We start from the raw sequence: 19,109 nt of genomic DNA on the forward strand, positions 1-19,109 counted from the left end.
CCCCTACACCCTCCATGGCCTGCTGCCCTGTCCCCTCCTGTAGCTCTCCGCAGCCCACTTGTACCTCACTGGCCCACCCTCCCACTGATCCATGATCTGGTCGTGATGCGCTTGGTCATTATGCCTCTCGTAATTGCTAATTAGCATATTCCTCTCTTATTATATAGGATAAGCAGATGTTAAATGCACTCATAAGCATGATGTATTAAAATGATAACCTGGCCCCATCCTGGAGCATGAGAAACTGTCCTGAAACTAACAGGATTTTCCCTAAAACCCACATATCCCAGAATGCACAGGAACAATGTTTAATCTCATCCTGCGGAACAGGTCCAGGTGAGAACCATAGCCACACAGAAGAACCTGCTTTTCCCATCTCACTGTCTTACTTAATCTAAGTAAGGCTTGCCTAGAGAAGGTGATCAAAGTCAAGTCCATTACACAAGTGGTCAAGCCCAGGATAGCCAGGTCATAGATTCTCACACTTACTTCTTTGTACCAGAGAGAGAGAGAGAAATAAGAATAAGAAGGAGGAGGAGGAGGAGAGGGGAGGAGGAGGAGAAGGAATAAAGAAGAAAAGGAGGAAGAGGAGAAGGAGAAGGAGGAGGAGGAGGAGGAGGAGGAGGGGAGAGGAGAAAAGGAAAAGATATCCTTGTCTCCAAGAAAGTATAATGGTTTTGAACTTGAAATTTGTGGTTATGAATCCCATTTCTTCTGGTAAACTAGTCAGATAATCTTCTGAAGTTAAACCTCATTTAAAAAATAAGGTTAATTTTTAAGAAATTATTTTGTAAACTATAAAGTACTACACAATTGCAAAATTGTTATTTATTATAATATTTCATGTTGACCTGTGCTCCTTTCTCTACCCATTATCCCAACATGTCATTTAGCATCAAGCAGCCCCTTGTTTTGATAAAGGCTTTAACCAGTCACTGTGTTTAACCTTGACATTAACCACAAGGCTTTCTAGATCCAGGATAAACTGGGGAAAGCACCTGTTCCAAAGATGAGTCATAACTTACATTTCCTCAATCACAATCTTCAGTGCTTTCACATATACTGAAGTCAGTGTAAAGGTATATTTAATATGCAAATTCAATTAGGTGCCCTCAACAACAAGAAGAAAAATAAGTAGAGCATGAAATTCCCCTCCCCCCTCCACTGCCATTACAGCCAACCTTGTCCTAGGCTGCCCCACAGAAAGAAAGACCAGGGCAGACATCTAAAAAGAAGCAAAAGAGTAAATTCCTAGTTCCTGGCATTTGAATTTCCAAGGGCACCCCAGTGATATAAGGCTTATCTAAGGAATTTCAGGGGAATTTTGTTTATACTTGATTTTTACATCACTCCCCGACTTTAGCACTTAATCTTGTGCACAACAGACTCCACTGTACCTGATGTTACCGATATTCCCCACCACACTTTGAGGCCACAAGTGCTAGCACCCACCCAGCTCTGCAGAGTACAAACTGCAGTTCAGAGAAAGTGACTTAACTCAGTCAAGGTCTCTCATCAAGGGAGGTCTAGAGATTGGCCCTTCACCCAGCTAAGCCTCTTGCAAATGCCTGCAGAAGCCACAGAAACCATGAGATGACAAGTGTTTGTGGTTGTAAGTTACTCAGTTTTGGAGTAATCTGTTATTCAGCACTAGATCACTAATACTATGCTATTGTGAAATTTCTTCCATGTGATTTTTGGTGTCCATATGTACACGTTTCTGTTGAGTACAGACCAAGGAGTGGAATCCTGGGCTAAAAGATAAGTATGTGGTTGAATGGATTTATTCTCCTACGGGCACTACAGTAAAGAGCTGGATGCATCACATCTTCATCCATTTGTTTATACTTTTCCTCTTTCTCATTTTAGTCATCCAGTTGCTTTGAAAGTATATATTTAATAAAAAAGGGAGGCAGCAGCAGAACGTAGGCCGTGAAAGGGCAGAGCAGGCTAGAGGTTGAAGAAGAAATTAGAGTGGAAAAATAAGATTTATATATGGGCTTGGAAAAAGCAAAGAAACAGAAGATAAAATCTCCGGGCAGTGTTCTGGAGACCAGGAAACCAGGCTAGAGACTGGGCCTGTTTTGCTCACAATGCTAACAGAGGCATTTATCAGCACTCGCTGTTCTCCAAACACTATGCTCTGAGTTTTGCATAAATAATCTCATTTGATCCTCACAACAATCCATTGAAGCAGGTACTATTATTATCTCCATTTTACACCTAAGGAAACTGAGCCACAGACGAAGCCAATAATTGAGAGCACACAGTTAATGGAGTAGGATCCGAGATCAAACTCTAGAACCCACTCACTTCACCATTATTCTCTACTTCCTGGTACACTGTAACCTTTCAATACCCGATTCTTGAATAAAAAAATGTCTTATCAGAAACTGAGCAACACTGGGTCAAGAGTCTAAGCAAGAAGGAGTCAATAGTTTTGAGAAACCAGGATTCAACCATGGACAACTACTGAATTTTTAAAAAATATTTTATTGATTTTTTACAGAGGGGAAGGGAGAGGGACAGAGAGCCAGAAACATCGATGAGAGAGAAACATCGATCAGCTGCCTCCTGTACCCATCCCCCGCCCCGCCCCACGGGGAATGTGCTCGAAACTAAGGTACATGCCCTTGACCGGAATCAAACCTGGGACTCTTCAGTTCATAGGCCGACGCTCTATCCACGAGCCAAACCGGCCAGGGCACTATGAATTTTTTGCCATCAGAAGCCAGGTCTTCTTATCACTACCTCCATGTATTTGTAGCATTTTACAACCCTATTGTGAACATGGGACTGACTTGGGACCTTGGTCGCATCTTTTGCCACCAGAGCTGATGCTCCCATCCTCAGCCTCCTTGAGTGTCCTGTGTGGAAACTTGACCCTGGAGGCAGGTGTGACCAAAGTGCAGAGCAGGGAAGCTTAACACACTTCAGGGGTAATCAAAGAAGTCTTCCTGCAGGTGGTGACTTGGTAAGGCCAGGACCGGCAGAGGAGTTAGCCGTGTAAAGGGAGTGAGGAAGAGCAGGCAGGGATACTCCCAGAGGGTACCATGGCTGAATGATGATAGGTCCTGGAGAAAGCTCGCCTTCAGCCTCTCCACCTCACTGGGTTATTGTAAGGCTAAAATGAAAGAACTTCTTAAGGGGATTTATCAGTTGCAAAATTCTGTCCAAGCAATGAGTCTCATAACTCTAACATCCACAGGGCTCAAATTTAGGAGTAGAGAACCAAATGTTCAGGTTCTAATTGAGCAGAAATGCTTCCCTTCAACCTATAAGCACTATGAGGGTCATGAATAAGCAATACTATCATAATGAAACTCTTCCTCCTCATCATCACAACAAGAACCATCATCCCTGAAGACATTATCATAATGAGGGTAAAGGCTTGAACTCTAGAGACCAAGTTCCTGGACTTGAAATACATCTTTACTGCTTACTAGCTGTGTGTTTCCATACAAGTCAACTTCTCCATGCCTCAGTGTCCTCATCAACAAAATGGGAAGAATAATACTACACCCCTTAGGGTAGTAGGTGTAAAGTCCTTTATGTCAATGACTGGTACTCAACATATTACCTAGCAGTACTATTATCGATCTTAAAATTTATTTTAAGTTAATTTTTAAAATTAATTTTTCTAGCTTATATATGTCTTGAGTTTGTGTGATGCATAGAACTACCGAACCTACACACAAAAATCAGTTTAAATGGGATATTAATAGAGAAATAGCCGTTTACCTGACGAGTGAAATTGCCAACACTGAGAGAGAATGAGTTGACACAGAAATTTTCATTCGGCCATATCTGGCAGGAGCCCGCCCCTTCCATATCCACGGACACGCCAACGTTTTGTTTCCTCAGTCAGAAGTTATGTAGAGTATCCACACCCAAATTTCTACGTTTCATAAATAACCCTGATGCTATCACGCTCGCTGTGATAGGGCCAGTTGGTGTTTGCCTAGTGCTCTGATGTACACAAAGACGATAAGAGGGAACTTTGGAAGGAGAGGGATATGTAGACTTATCCCTTCCTCTGCTCATGTGAGCACGTGACCTGGGTGCTTATAAAGGAATCCGTTACATGAATGCAAGTCACACAGCTGCATGGCCGCTCCTTTCTGGAAGGCGTGGCCCGGGAGGGGAGAAGCCCAGAGGAAATGCGCACTCCATGGGACAGGAGCACACCCTCCTGGCAGCCTCTGGGAAGCCCGATTGCTTCTACAAAACCTGTCACAATTCTCCATCCCAGAGCCTTGTTGGTACAGCAGGACCTGCTTCCTGTTCCCAGAGGGACTCACCCTTGGACTTTCCTATCGGTCTTCCCTAAAGTTGGCTGCTCCCGTGTCCTGTCACATAAACTGTGAACTGAGGTCTCGGACTTGCGTCATGTCATATCAGTCACAGCGGAGTAAGGCTCCGCAGGTGGGAGTTCTGGCTCCTGCTGCCTCGCTTCCAAATTCAAGTGGATGTTTACGAAACGATCGGTCTCCTTTGTGCATTGGCTCTGGATCCGCGAGAGTGGAAATCAGGTGCGCAAACGCCGCGGAGCTAGGATCTCTGACGGGAGCTGCAGAAAACCTTTGCACCGCAGACAGTCTCTAAGCCAGATGCCCGTGACTCGCTTCACAGGGAAATAGACGAATGTCCACGGTAAAAGGTCAATGGCTTTGCTGACAGATGCTGCACCAGGGAATATTTTTTTTCAAAAGAGGCTTCCTACAGCTGTCCTGCTAGCTTGGATAGTAGTGTTAATTATTGCCCCAACTTGTCTTGTCTACGTTCTCTGATATTATAAGCTCAAATAGGACTTTTTAAAATAGAATAAAAGGAAAAAATAGTAAAGGCTCTAGAGACAAGACCCTGAGAACTGACAGATGGGACTCTGAGAGGTTGGAAAGGCCACCAAAAAGGAAAGAAGATTGAAACCCAAGTTTCCTGACTTCCAGTTCATGGCTGTTTTCATTGCACAACCAGAGTGGGGGGTCATAAATGTTAATTTTGTTGTGGAATTGATCCAACGCCTGACCCTGTGACCCTAGGGAAAAAAAGATCAAGTCATATCAGTGTTGTCAAGAAAATTTTCCAAGCTCAGTTTAACTTAGAAAATAAATAGCAAGAAGTAAGGCCAGGAAGAGAGGTTCCCCAGAGACTACGGAGCTCATCAAATTGGAAGTCATCCACAGTTATTGACGATAGACTGCTGACCAGCTGCAAGTGCCCACTGGCTTTCAACGTGGACTTGATGCCCCTCAGTGTTCACTATGGGAGAAACATTGTGTTCTCGTTCTGCGGCCATGCCCTTGGGATCATGTTAGCAAGTTTTACAATTGTTTTTACGAAGAAAATAATTCCTGGTTCCTGTAAACATGTCAAACTCATGGCCCGCGGGCTGCATGCCTCGTTTATTTGGCCCGTGTTAGCCTTTGAGTTTGACATGCTTGCTGTAGAGTGTATTTCAGTAAATAATTAGGAGGCAGCAAGGTATCATCTTGTGCATGAGACTTGAACATTTTTAAAACTTTTTTAAAAAATATATTTTATTGACTTTTTACAGAGAGGAAGGGAGAGAGATAGAGAGTTAGAAACATCGATCAGCTGCCTCCTGCACATCTCCCACCGGGGATTTGCCCACAACCAAGCACATGCCCTTGACCGGAATCGAACCTGGGACCTTTCAGTCCACAGGCCGACGCTCTATCCACTGAGCCAAACCGGTTTCGGCATGAGACTTGAACATTTTTATCTAACGGAAGAATGCAAGGGATTTGTTTTCCTCATTGACATGATCAACGTAGAATAAGTTCATAACTTAAATGGTTCTATTTTGAGCTCAGTTCGGCTGAGGAAATGGTTCCATTTCCCACCACTCACCCACGTTGTGGACCCCAAAGACTTTCTATGTTGATAAAAATGCTTCCAGTGTCTTGAGCTGCAATCAGTAGACTACCATAGTGATTCTGGGGAAGGGTAAATGCCTATTTTTTTCTGGCAAAATCATTATTTCAAAATCCCAAGAGTTTATTTTGAGTTGGGTAGAAGCTCCTTGTGAGGAACAGAAAATCTGCACATAATCTGAACACAGACACAACATTGCACGAGGATTAGGAGGGTAAACTTTGGAGTCAAACAGGCTTTGGTTCTTTTCCAAAGGGCGACTTTCCAAGGCAGGTCCCTTAATCTCTTCCTTTGTATAATGGGACTACCTGGCACCACCTCTTGGATTATTTGTGAGTATTAAGTAAAATAAATCTATAAAAGGTGTCTGGCACAAAGTCAATACTCAATAAGGCTACTGCTCTGGGTCTCCACAGCCATGTGCGCTACTGTGGCCTTCATGCCCGTCACCCGCAGCATCCCGCAGCCACCAGCACTCCGGTAGCAGCAGCAAGAAGGTCCCTAAGGCTGTAACCTGGTTATCTACATCTCTCCCAGGAGTCTGGAGACACAGAGCTGACGCAGATGTCCCTGCTCTTTGGCAATGTCATCTCCTCCAAGGTATTTATGGATTAGGCCACCAGACTGAGCAAATATTTTGGCATCATGAGTTTTGACAACCTGGCCAGCTCACAGACCACCGCCCAGCCCGGGCATGCCTTTCAGATCGGCACGAAGAGGCTGAAAGTGCAGCTGAAGTGGCCCAAAGACCTGGGACACCCCTACTGACCACACCCACAGCCACCAGGAGGCGATGGGCCTGGCCCAGGCGAGGGGCCTTTCACCCCAGGAGGGTTTCCCCGCTTCCAACTGATCCAGGACTTTTCTGTAAATTACAACCGAGTTTGGACACCAGCTTTCTCTCTCCTCTCCTGTCTCCCCTTAGCCCCCGTCCCCAAATGTGAATGCTACCGAGGAGGTCACCATTTCCTCCTGGGAGATTTCCTTGCCCCCTCACCCCCCATGACCTTGGTGGCTTCCCAAAATAAATCACAACTTTTCATATATATATGAAAAAGAATTTTTTAAAAATGTTGATCTTTCTGATCAGGTACAAAGAAGAAAAGAGAAGAAAAATGGGAGTGGGTGGAATCAAACAATGGATTTTTGTGTCCTAGCTGGGGCTGGGAGGGAGATCCCAAAATGTGTTGACCAACCCGGAAGAAAAAGAAAAACACATAATAAAAAAAAGAAAAAATTCTTTGGACCAACTTATTTCGATAGTCATGTCATATCTCTAGTGTGCCTGTATCCTGTGTGTCTGCGTGTGCAAATGTGTGCTTAGGGGCTGAGAAGGGGCCTCATCTGTGTCTCCGGCGCCCGCCAAGCTCCCGCCAGGCCTGGCGTACAGTGGCGTGTGTCCTGGTCCATGTTTACTGGCTGTAAATACCATTTTTATACTCTGCACCGAAGATCTGCATGATTTGTACAATGTACTTTATTTCTGCTACTAGTAATTTCATGAAGTTTCAACTTGCAAACCAACTTTTGGGAACAAACCAACACACACACACACACACACACACACACACACAGACACACAGACACACACACAGACACACACACACAGACACACACAGACACGCACAGGCACACACACACACAGGCACACACACACACCCACAGACACACACAGACACACACAGACACACACAGCAAGAAAAGGACTTAGAAGAAACTGTGGATTGGTGAATTTTGTGGCTGGAGAGGTCCTTGTCCCTGGGGTGTGTTGTGTTTCGGGTGAGAAGCTGCAAGCATCATCTTTCTGCCTAAAATGCCTCTCTTTGGTCTGGAAAAATGGAAAGTTCCTTTAGTAAAAGTTTTACTTGTTATAAAAATACTCAATAAATACTTATGTTTATTCATTAGATGGAACCTGTGGCTAGATCTACATGGTATCTATCCACTATCCAAAGAATTCCAGCAAAATGAATAATTGAGTGTTTCATGAAATGGAATAATTAATGTACATAGCACTAAACAACTGAATGCTTCAAAATCATCCATTGGAATAATAATCATCTGAGTTTTCAAGTTTATATCTGACTTCAATGTAGAGTCATTCTTTCATTTATTTGTTCATTTACTTGGCAAAGGCTTTCTGTAAACACACACACAATTGCTGATATTATCCATGAGGAATTGATGGGGGACTTTCCAGTCAACACGATCTTGGTGAACTGCAATAGGAAGATGTATTTACATTGCATGAGGCCCCAAAGGACATTCTAAAGAAATCCATAGCGGACTTATAGTACCTCTTTTTAAAATCGTTAACTCATGGGGCAACATGAAATTAGTTATTGGCAAGACAAAGGCTGCTTTTCCACAGGTTAAGCGGGGAAATTGGGACTTTCTATATGTTCTCTTCTGCATGAGCAGTGCCTTGGAGTGGTGATTCATGGGAAGAGAAAACATTTTCATTCCCAGAAAACACCTCCGGGGTGCTTTTTCTACTCTAGGCACTGTATAGAAAGAATTACATAGCTATGTTCTTATTTCCAAGGAGTTTAAAATTGAACTTTAAGATTGAATCAATATATTCTTTGCATAGAGTCAGTACAATTAAAGGTTCAAATTAGAATGCTTAAAATATTTATGTTCTTGTGTATGCAAAGAGTTAGCAATCTCAAATCATCCGTGTATACTGCACCTGTGTCTGCAATTGTCTATAGATGCATAGAGTGAAGTGAATAATAAATTCATTCCTAAGTGGGAGATTCACCTGCGAGCCTATGACGGCATTATTTGCCAATTCAGACGATGCTTCACAAACTAGCAGTTGGGTAGTAACACCACTTTCTCTAGTATTGTGCCTCTTCACTGGAGAAGTGGATGCCTATGCTAACAAAATCAAGTTCACGACCTCCACCGGTACCTGCTCCTTGTCCTGGCCTTCTATTTCTGCTGACAGTATCACTAAGTTATTCATCACTGAGGCTTTAAAACCTTACAAACCCCTCTGCCTTGGTCTTCTCCCCCTTGACATTCATTGCCAACGTTTGCTGATTCCCCCACTGCAGTGACCTCCAACTGTTAGGGTCGCCGAAGGAGGAACGCACAAGGCCAAAGTGGTAAGGGATTATAAATTTAATAGGTCATCTGGATACCAGATGGGCTGAGCCCCGAAATGGCGCCCACCCCCAAAGACAGGGAGGCAGAGGTTTTTTAAGGACTCTAGGCGGGTTTTTTTCTGGGCAGAGAATTGTCTGTGCAGGTCTGGATTCTGGGAAACTCCGGAGGGGAGAGATAATGGTCTTAGCAAGCGGAATGTGGTCTAAGCAAGTGGAATGTCCATTGTGAAGTGGCCTACAGGTCAGTTCCCAGGGGAGGGGAGATCTATTCAATTACTTGATCAGACCTAACACCAACCTGCACGCATGACTCAAGATCAGGCCCTGGTGCCTCTCACCTAGACAAAGGTTTCCTAACTGATGGCTGTCCCAACTGTATTTTTTGCCTTCCCCTTTTGACTTTCCCATAGTGCATTTCAACACTCTAATGCCAGGCTACTGTTGATAATGCACGGAGCTGACTATCATGTCTTCTTGCTCAAAACTACATTGGTTTCCAAATAAATTCCAAACTCGATGTTGAGGCAATCATCTCACCATCAACCATTTCCAGTCTTATTTTGACTGCTCTGCCTGCCCCTTGAGATCTAAAATTCAGCCACGTAGGCTGTTCAAAGCTCTGTGCCAAAGGACTGGCACTTTTCTGAGCTATGTTTATATATAGGCTGTCCCTTCACCTAGAATCACCTTCTCTTCTTTCCTACTCATACCAACTAATGAAGCTTTCCTTCCCACCAAGAACGGATTTAATCTTCCCTGGGCCTCCAGGAACAGTTTGTTATTCCCTCCAGCAAAAAGATCATAGACACTGGTGGCCCTGTGGCTTTCCTGTCCTAGACTGTAAGCTCCCTGAGAGCCGAGATCTTGCTTGTTTACTGTTTTGTATCTACTGAGCGAGAGCATTGGGCAAGTTTCTGGCGCCTGGAAGAAGTATAATAAATATCAGTGGAACCGCAATGTTCCTGGAAGCTGAGGAACAGCCTGGGTGACTCCTGAAATGTCCCTACAGCCACGACACCGCTCACTGACTCCATTGGTACCTAGCTTGTGTCTCAATCCTACCCAAATCTGCTTAGTAATGCAGCTCTACTTCAATACCCAGATGTCTATGGGCAACATCAGGGTTCATCATCCTAGAAGCAAGAGGGACCCCCTTTTCAGAACGCTTTTCCAAGAGTAAACCTAATGAGAATATGTCATCCTCCACCCAAGAAAATGGGCTGTAGGCTAACGTTAGGCTATTCTAATAACACTTAATCTAATAAAAAAAAAAAAAGCAACAGAGACCTCATAGTACAACATAGAAGAGGCACCTGGACTTGAACCCTGGCTTTGCCTCTTGCCCTAGTAGTGGATCCCAGGCAAGTATTGGACCCTGCTGAGTTTTGGTTTCTTTATGAGTAAAATACAAATATTGGAGATAGAGCTGTATTGTGGGTGGTGCCTATTAGACATTTGACCGGTGTTACATGGTTCCTTTCCTCTTCAAAGTGAGCACATGGGCTGGGTCAACTCAGAATGAAGGAGCCCAGGCCCTGGAGTTAAACCTGGGGACAATGACATCTTCTTCACCTCAGTTCTTTCTCCAAAAAATGGAGACAGCAAAAACTACTTGTTGTGAAAATATACTGGATGTTCCTCTTACCCAAGCACAGAGCTTAAAATCTATGGTTTCAACTGCATTTTTGATTATGTGGGGGAGGGCCAGCACGGATACACCCAGCCTGTGGGAGTCCTTTGAAGACCAGCACTACACGACTGGGATCAGGTCTGAGGTTTATTCTGCTCGATGAACATGGAACAAAGAAAAGCCAACTGACTCTTGCAGGAGCGCATAGGTTACTAGTGTATTACATGTGGCAGGGTGGTTCCAAATCGCCCGGCACCAAACTGATGATAAAACCAAGAAATGATGTGCTGATTAGGAGTCGATTGAGGTCACACGATGTGCACATCATTTTATGGACAGAACAAGGGACAATGTCACCAGAGGCCAATGGGAGATTGCTTCTGTAGAAAGGCGTACAATCAGGTATTAATAGTAGCAAAGGGGTGAGTCATGGTTGTCTCTTCCCTTCCCTTCCCTTCCCTTCCTGGGAAAAGACAAGTGTGGTGGGCTTTCCATAGGCCCCTGAGTCCATGACCCCCTAGCCCACTGGGGGAGGCTGACCCAGGTGCCATGCCCTTGTCTGGGGAAGTCGTCAGCCCAATTTGCTAAAACTCTTTACCACTGATCTTCCTCATCTTAGGCCTCCGAAGAATAATGTACATAAGTGTAAAGGATGATGCAAGCTGCTTGGGAACGTATCGGGAGCGTAGCATTGTCAGCAGAGGTTCAGATTTTGAAACAAGAAAATCAATTCTTCTCATCTGAGGCCAGAATGACAGTTTTTGTTGAAGTGAGAGATGATTTACTTGGCCCTCCCGAAGGTCCCACTGTGTCCTTTGATTTCAGTGACTCTTTTTTTGTTTGGTTTTGTTTTATGTCATCTTTCACAGTGACTCAGCACAAAACGGGTAAGAGAACGGTGACCCGGATGTGTACCTGAAAGACGTATGTTTTCCTGTCTGGAGACACATGGATTTTATGAGTTTCTGGTACCTGGAAATTGACCAGAAAATAGTCAAACACATTTTATACCTAAGGTATACCCACTGTTCCTCTTGGTACTATCACATCTCTCTTTCATGTCCTAGATCTCGAAGCAAAGTGCCTCGGGGGAGGGAAGCAATAATAACACGACCTGCGATCCAAAACGAACACGCAAGCACAGATCACTTTCCCAAATGTCCATGATTTCAGAACATAAATGCAGACACACCCTTCAACGAAGCCCTGGAACGGAGCACCCTGGCCAGCTTCCTGCATCTCACGGAGTCCAAGTGGGCTGGGTGAGGGCCGAGATCAAAGGCACGCAGAGGCCGGACAGGGGGCCAGGAGGACCTGGCACCTGCAGGGCTGCTGGAAAGGGGCCAACCCCACCACACCAAGCGAAAGCAAACCGAAAGTGCATGGGAGCCCGTAATCGAATGCACATGGCATTGCTCCTCACAGAGTGTGTTTGTTTCCCGAGGAGCAATTTCCAGGTCTTCAAACGCATATGGCTCCGGAGCAAAATCGGAATGTCCGCCTTTCGGACCCAGGGACCGAAAAGCTTTGGCTTCTACTGAAGGGAGACAGGCCCCGTCTCCTCTTGGTCACGGTCCTCGCCAGATCCCTGCCCTCTTACCCTTCTCTATCCTCTCACCTAAATGACTTTGTTTCTAAGTAAACCGAGGTTTGTCCAGTTTGGGGGAGTCCTCTCTGGAACAGCAAGTGTTCTGGGTCCTGTTGTTTGTGGTGCCTTAGGTGGAAGGTGGCCCCGTCAGTTCCCTCCTTATCTGCCCGCCATCCTCTGATGAGGAGCAGTTAAAACCACTCCTCTGCTGCTAGGGAGACTGTCCACAAAAAGCAACAAATGCCATTTTCACCATTAACCCTTCTCTTTCTTCACTCCTCTTCTTACAGGTTTCAGGGAAAGAGACTCACTTACCGTCCCACTCCCCATCCCCCGCCCATGTTCCAAACCCCGCACCCACCTAGAAGCACAGAAGGGGAATGATAAAATCTCTTCTGCAGGTCCCAGGTATTACAGAGGGACAGTAACAGGAAGGGGCTTTGGAAAAGGGAAAAACCTGGAAAAATGAAAGCCTGGAAAGAGAATAGAAAGAGAGAAAAACAAAGAAGAACATTCTTTTCAAACTTGGTTCCCTTTTTAAAAAAAAATATGTACAGCAGCACAGAAGGGATTTCCTCTCGCCAATTTTTCTCCGGTCCCTTAACTGTGTGTGAGCCTGAGTACTTTGTTCACGGTCCCTAGGGCCGTCATTTGCATCTCCCTCTCTGGGTTGCTGCTGGCCAGGGCTGGCAGCTGTCTCAGTTCCACTCTGGCTGGGAAAGGTAAGGATCTTTGCCTTGCTCTTTGAAAGCTCTGGGGGAGAACTGTTGAATGCTTCCGGAGGGGTGGAGAGAGGGGGTTAGAGATGGGATGCGTTGATTGGAAACTTTCGGAGACGTTTTCTGAATGTAAAGGAATCTCCTGGAGCCCTGAGCTTTAAAAAGAGCCCAAAGCTTTGCTCTCCCTTCTGAAAGCAGGCTTGCAGGGAGAAGGCTAGCTGCATTACGGATGGGGTTTTTCACTGGGGGCAGGTGTCCCTTTAGAAGTTCCCAGGAGTGTTTGATATCGTATTGGCACAGAGTAGAAAAAAGGGGCGGGGGTGCATTCAAAGGCATCAGGCGCCGATCACTAGGAATTGGCTTTGAATTTCCAGCTGAAGAGGTAAAAGACCGTTCAAACTGCATGTGTGTCCGCGCTAGAGTGGTACTGCTTATTCTTCAGGTACGATTTCTGCTTGAGCCCAAGGCTTCTGACTTGTGTGGGTTTATCACTGCAAATCCCCAATTATCTACTTAGGCCCTGGAGATGGGCAGCTGTGAGTCTAGGCAGGAGAAGGAGGGGGAATATGACACCTGAAGTCTAAGAGGCTGAAGAAAGCTCTGCTGTTAGAAGTAATGACAGACCTGCCCACAGGCTCCGGGGCTTAGGGGACACTCACTGCCCCTCCTTGTAGACGGGCCATAGGCTCTCGGAGGAGGGGGGTGGGGGTGGGGGAAGCTGTCTCTGGCTTCTCTCTGGGTGATTCATGTACCTTTGACTTTGGTAATGGGGCAACGGGAGCTTCCGCAGGATAAGGTGATATTCTGACCTTCAGTGGGGTTATCGCACCGTTGAGGGGAAGGCAGCCCATGCTAGGAAGTAGACAGGAATTGCCCCCAAAGGCCAGTTTGCAGTGGGCAGACTGCTGCTCTTATAAGAGAGTCTGAAGAATCTCCAAGTTATGTAGCCAGTGACCCACCCCCCGCGACCCCCATCCCCGAATCACCATCTTCCCAGAACAATGATGGCCAGTGCTGACATGGCTGGCTCTAAGTATTCCTTATCTTCAGCACCGCGTCACAGCCTCTTCCCGGGTGAGGATGGGGGCAGCTGAGGCCCTCGAGGGACTCATCCTCCCCAGCGGGTTGGGATCCCTCCCCTCAGCCTCTTCAGGGACTTGTCAACTTCATGCTTCAAAATGAAGAAGCCCAAGCCCTCTCTGGCTCCATTCTAGAGAGAAAAGACCGCTGGTCCCTCCCCCTTTATGACAAGATCGTCCAGGTATTGTGGCTGGATGAGGCTGGAAGGAGCAGGCTCTCATAGGACAGAGGTGAGATGCCTGTGAGTGCCCAAGCCCTCTGCCAGCAGTCAGAGAGATCTAACATCGGAGATTTGAAAAAAAAAGGGGGGGAAATCTTTTCTGAGATTTAATCTAGGTGTGTAGATTTGCTGGGTTTATTAAAAAGAAGTTATTGAAACTTGTATAGATTAAAAAATAAAGGATGGATAACTTTTAGCGGTACAAGTATAGGGACCAGCTTATAAGAGTCTCCCAGTCTCATCCATTTTTTCCCCCTCAAAACGATAACGTGGGACTTTAAGATTGAAACAGCTTGTCTAATAAAGTATAAACCGATAAGGCCATTTAGGGAGAGGGGTGGGAAGTGGGTCTTTAACTTTATTGTTTGAGAGGGTGACGTGTTAATGCCTGAGGTGTCTGAATGTTGAAAATATCTTGCTCCTTAAAGGAGCCCCAAATCCTCACAGGGCAGGACCTTGTGACAGACCCATGAATCAGAATCTACATTTAACAACCCCCGCCCCCCTTGTGATTTTTATCCTCATTAAAGACTAGGGTTCGAGCCAAGGAGTTCTCTCTTTCTGTGTGACCTTTGTCAGATTACTTACCCTCTCTGGGCTTCATTGATAAACTATCGATAAACTCAGTTATGAACTCACTGGTAAACCAGGGAGCATTCATGTTCACGCGGGCACACTGCACGTGCCCAGCCCATAGGAGAAGCTCTGCAAATGCCAATGATGACGATAATTTCAACACGGCCAAAGTGACCTCCTCCCAGAGGTAATAAGTCATCATCCGTAGACCAAGATGGCTACTTTCCCCTCCTAGGGCAAACATCTGAATCTCCCACCTCGTTTCTCAGTGAATTAACAACCATCAAGAGGGTTTAAGCTTCCGATGGCCTGCACACGCAAGTCAAGAAAGGATACTGGGGAAGCCTAGGAACACAGATTGTTTTGCTGGCTGACAGGCTGAATTCAGCTGCCCGAGGACTTCGCAGCTGCTCCTGCCACCCTGAAGGCTCTGTCCCCGGGGCTCTGTCCCCGGGGCTCTGTCCCCTCCGCTGGGTCTGCAAAGCGGACTCAGGGATTTTCTTATGAAAATGCCTGAAGCGCCCGAGGCAGGTCTGGGGGTTGGCTGGGGAAAACATGAGTAATGCAGCGTAGTCTACTGAGTCAGTGCTGCGAGAGAAATGAAGTAAAAGCTGGCTCCTGTCTCCAGGGACTCGGTAACGATTCAGACTTATCATGTCACTGGGGGGGGGGGGGGGGAAAAGAAAGAAGTGGGGGGGGGGATGACAGGGAGGGGCCATCAGAGGGGGAGGTGTTAAAAGGAGAGAGGAGGGAAAGACAAGCGTCATTTAGGAACAGAGGTAGAGGGAAAGAAAGAGCTCCAGGATCCGAAACTGACCATATCACTCAGGATTTTCGTGTCTTTCCTTTTCCCCCAGAGGAGGTTTATTTCATTGACGGACATGCTGTTACGGGCTCTTTTCCCAGAAGTTGACCAGAAGAAGCTGAGGCTCTGAGGTTTCTCCCGCCTCCCCAACCAAGCGGCGTGGTTTCCCTGGTAATGGATTGCTTCTCCCTGAGAAACGGGTAAGTAGTTTGGGGACAGACCTTCCTTTTCAGATTAGGTTACAGCTCAGCTTTGGGGTGAAGATTTTTTCTTTCAGACATCATCTCAAAAATCCTTTTACTGGCTCAGCCAATACTTAGGGTGTCATTGGACAGCAGTGATTAATTGGTTGACTAAAATTTTTATGTAAATAGATAGCTCTCGTATATTTAGCTTCATTGCTCAGGGTTTGATTTGAGCTTGAATTTGTTCTCAGTGGAAGCTTTATATGCCCCAAGTATTAATCGTTGAAAGAGCCTCCCTAATCTTCGTTTAAATGGCATAACTTAGCTCCTAGACGGCTTCTGAGGGATAAAAAAAAAATAATAAATAAAAAGACTTAACATGTCTGAGCGGCAGTTAAGAGTTTACACTGATTTCTCACAGACGGCATTTCAGCCAGATGCCTTTGGTGGAGTCTCGGGTTTTGTGCAGAAATGTTCAGATTCAAAATATTTACAGATGTGCATCGCAGAAAGTCTTGTACTTAAGGACATGGGAACAAAATGAACTTGTAAAACTTTCCTGAAAACCTAGCTTTCCTCCCCTCCCCCCCCGCCCCCAACATGTCATGGTACCCATAATATCAACAATCCTTGTTGAGTTGAATGGAAAATTTGAAAAGTACTCTAATAGTTGATCCTATTTTTAATGTATCAAAGTGTCCCATGATAGCCTCTAAAATTGCTGATTTTCTTTCTGAATTTTTCTTTTTCCATTCCTGTCACATGGGTTGGAGGATATTGCCACATGTGACATCCACACATCTTCGCCTCCTTGTCACTGAATTTTTACTGAGCCGCATCCTCACCCAAGTCCCAGGACACATGGTGCCCTGGGCTTAGTAGTCACACAATAAAGACTGGCTGGCTGACTGGCTGAGGTAGAAGAACCTCATTGGTACGCTGGCTTCTGGTCTTGACGTTGGCTCAATGGGCAGTGAATGGTGAGAGTTTGGAAAGAATGCATGGCATGCCCGGAAACGTTGGCAGAGTCTAAGTTGCTGTGAGTCGTGGAAAGAACGGTGCGAAGTATTGTTTATAAAGTAGCCTCCTTGAACGAGGTCTTTGGATTCGGACTGAGGTTCTTCGGTGTGCTTAGAGGAAAGAGAAGCAATAGGCAAGGAGGAAAGGCTAGTAAAACATTTGTAGACCGCCAGGGTCTATTAAACACTGCAAAGTGCTTCCTGCTTTTTACATCTCCATTTCTTTACGGTGATCTGCGTTATCTTGCTTTTTGCCCGATGCAAACAAAATGCAAAGGATTAGAAACAGAAATGTGGGTTTATGTTCACGTGCATTTTCCCCCTTCAGAACAGGACACAGTGGTGTCTCCGCAGCTCTGTCCTGTTCCTTGCAGGGATCACTCTCATGCATTTAGCTGACATCTCCTGTCTTCTCCTCCGCAGTCTCCACCCTGGCGAGAGCCCCCGGGTCTAGTCTGTGAACTCAGCTAGGAAACACACCGCTGTAAAGATGACGGAGGAGCCCGTCAAGGAGGTCCTGAGGACCCCAACGTCTCCCACGCCAGGGACAACGGAGAAGAGCCCCAAGAGAGAAGTCGTGGTCACCACGGTCCCCGTGGTCAGTGAGATTCAGCTGATGGCCGCCACCGGGGGCGCTGAGCTCTCCTGCTACCGCTGCATCATCCCCTTCGCCGTGGTGATCCTCATCACCGGGATCGTGGTCACTGCCGTGGCTTACAGCTTCAATTCCCACGGCTCCATCATCTCCATCTTGGGCCTGATCCTGCTCTCCTCGGGACTTTTTTTGTTGGCCTCCAGCGCCTTGTGCTGGAAGCTGAGACAGAGGAACAAGAAAGGCAAGAGACGGGAGAGTCAGACAGCTCTCATGGCCAATCGGAGAAGCTTGTTTGCTTAGGACTGAAGGAGACCAAGGGAGGCCTGAGGCCTGCACATCCTGCCTTTCTGCGTCAGCCAATTCACCCGCACTCCTGTGGGAGAGGTCGAACTTGGCACGAAGCGGACTAGGGGAATGGGGGTGGATGGAGGGGGTGGGGGGGCAGGCCCTCATGTGCGAGAAATGACTTGTATCTTCTTTAACGACAAACTTAACTCTAAGGGCTATTTCTCAGATCGCAAAATAGCTTTTTCTCCACATTAGACCTTGTCGGGGTCATGGGAGGTGTGCAGCATTAGACAACATTTGGTTCACCTTGGAAAGGAGCCAAGAAAAGACGAGAAAACACTTGGATGGTTCTGGCACACCAGTGACCCGCCTCCACATGAAATAACCCGCAGGCGTAAGAAGCTGTATCATAAAAATGTTCCGCCGAGAGACTCCATGGCCTGGTACTTGGCATACTTCTATGAAATTCTATGATAACTTCTTTTTTTCAATCAGTTGATTGTCTGGCACCTGTTTTATTTTTTACTTTCAGTAACTCATGACTGACTGGTGGTACTTTCTCTTGAAGAATAAACTAATATTTTTTATGTTTTAACATTGAACAATTTTAGATGATTGTAATGATGTATCAAAAGTCAAAAAGAGGTGAAGGGTATAACTACTAGATGACATAGGAGAGGGGATTAAATTAATATTAAAATAATCCAATATAGCACTTTTGATGATTTTTATATAAAAGTTTAATGTACATTTCATTCAAAATAATAAATACTCATTGCTGCTGACACTTCTTAAATGGCTGTTTCTGTTGCAGTTATTTCATTACAGTTCCAAATTGCCCGTCTTCCCTTGCCTCATCTACAAGTGTCTCAACTGTGTTTCTTACAAATGGGCATGTTGCTTCCTCCTAATTTAACTAGATGTTTATTATATCTTATTATTATAATTTAATCCTTAGCCAAGGATACCCTTTTTATTGATTTGAGAGAGAGAGGAAAGAAGAGGGAGAGAGAGAAACATCAATCGGTTGCCCCCCATAAGCGCCCCAACTGGAGATCAAACCCACAACCTAGGCATGTGCCCTGACTAGGAGTAGAACCTGCAACACTTTGGTGTATGGAACAATGCTCCAACCTACTGGGAAACCCAGCCAAGGCAAAGATTTTAATTTTTTATATATGATGTTTTTCAGGACTCCTATCGAAAACTGTTAATTATTCTTACTGGCTATTAAAGGATTTTTATGCCATTACAATTAGAAAATCAATGCCTGGAGTTTTATAATGTGTTGTTAAATGTGTGTTACGTATTTATTGGAGAATCAGTCATTAACTATTTGCTTACAATATTTTTGAGCACCAACCATGTGCCAAGCATTGTGTAGATTCTTGGG

The 19,109-nt window shown here is 45.6% G+C and overlaps 1 protein-coding gene across 5 annotated transcripts; it reads left to right on the forward strand.

Moving 5' to 3' along the window:
- The first annotated feature begins 12,877 nt into the window (after positions 1-12,877).
- Positions 12,878-18,512, forward strand: TMEM100 (transmembrane protein 100). Of its 5 annotated transcripts, XM_005872546.2 has the most exons (4): positions 13,033-13,390; positions 14,163-14,258; positions 15,682-15,829; positions 17,257-18,512. In XM_005872546.2, exon 4 carries the CDS (start codon positions 17,324-17,326, stop codon positions 17,726-17,728), a length of 405 nt encoding a protein of 134 aa, XP_005872608.1. In that variant the 5' UTR covers positions 13,033-13,390; positions 14,163-14,258; positions 15,682-15,829; positions 17,257-17,323; the 3' UTR covers positions 17,729-18,512. The 5 variants fall into 5 exon arrangements, with proteins under 5 accessions (XP_005872612.1, XP_005872608.1, XP_005872610.1 ...); XM_005872550.2 differs by lacking the exons at positions 13,033-13,390; positions 14,163-14,258 and adding an exon at positions 12,878-12,951; XM_005872548.2 differs by lacking the exon at positions 14,163-14,258.
- Positions 18,513-19,109: the final 597 nt, after the last annotated feature.

This window comes from Myotis brandtii, unplaced genomic scaffold (assembly GCF_000412655.1).
Source record: "Myotis brandtii unplaced genomic scaffold, ASM41265v1 scaffold383, whole genome shotgun sequence".
Lineage (NCBI taxonomy): Eukaryota > Metazoa > Chordata > Mammalia > Chiroptera > Vespertilionidae > Myotis > Myotis brandtii.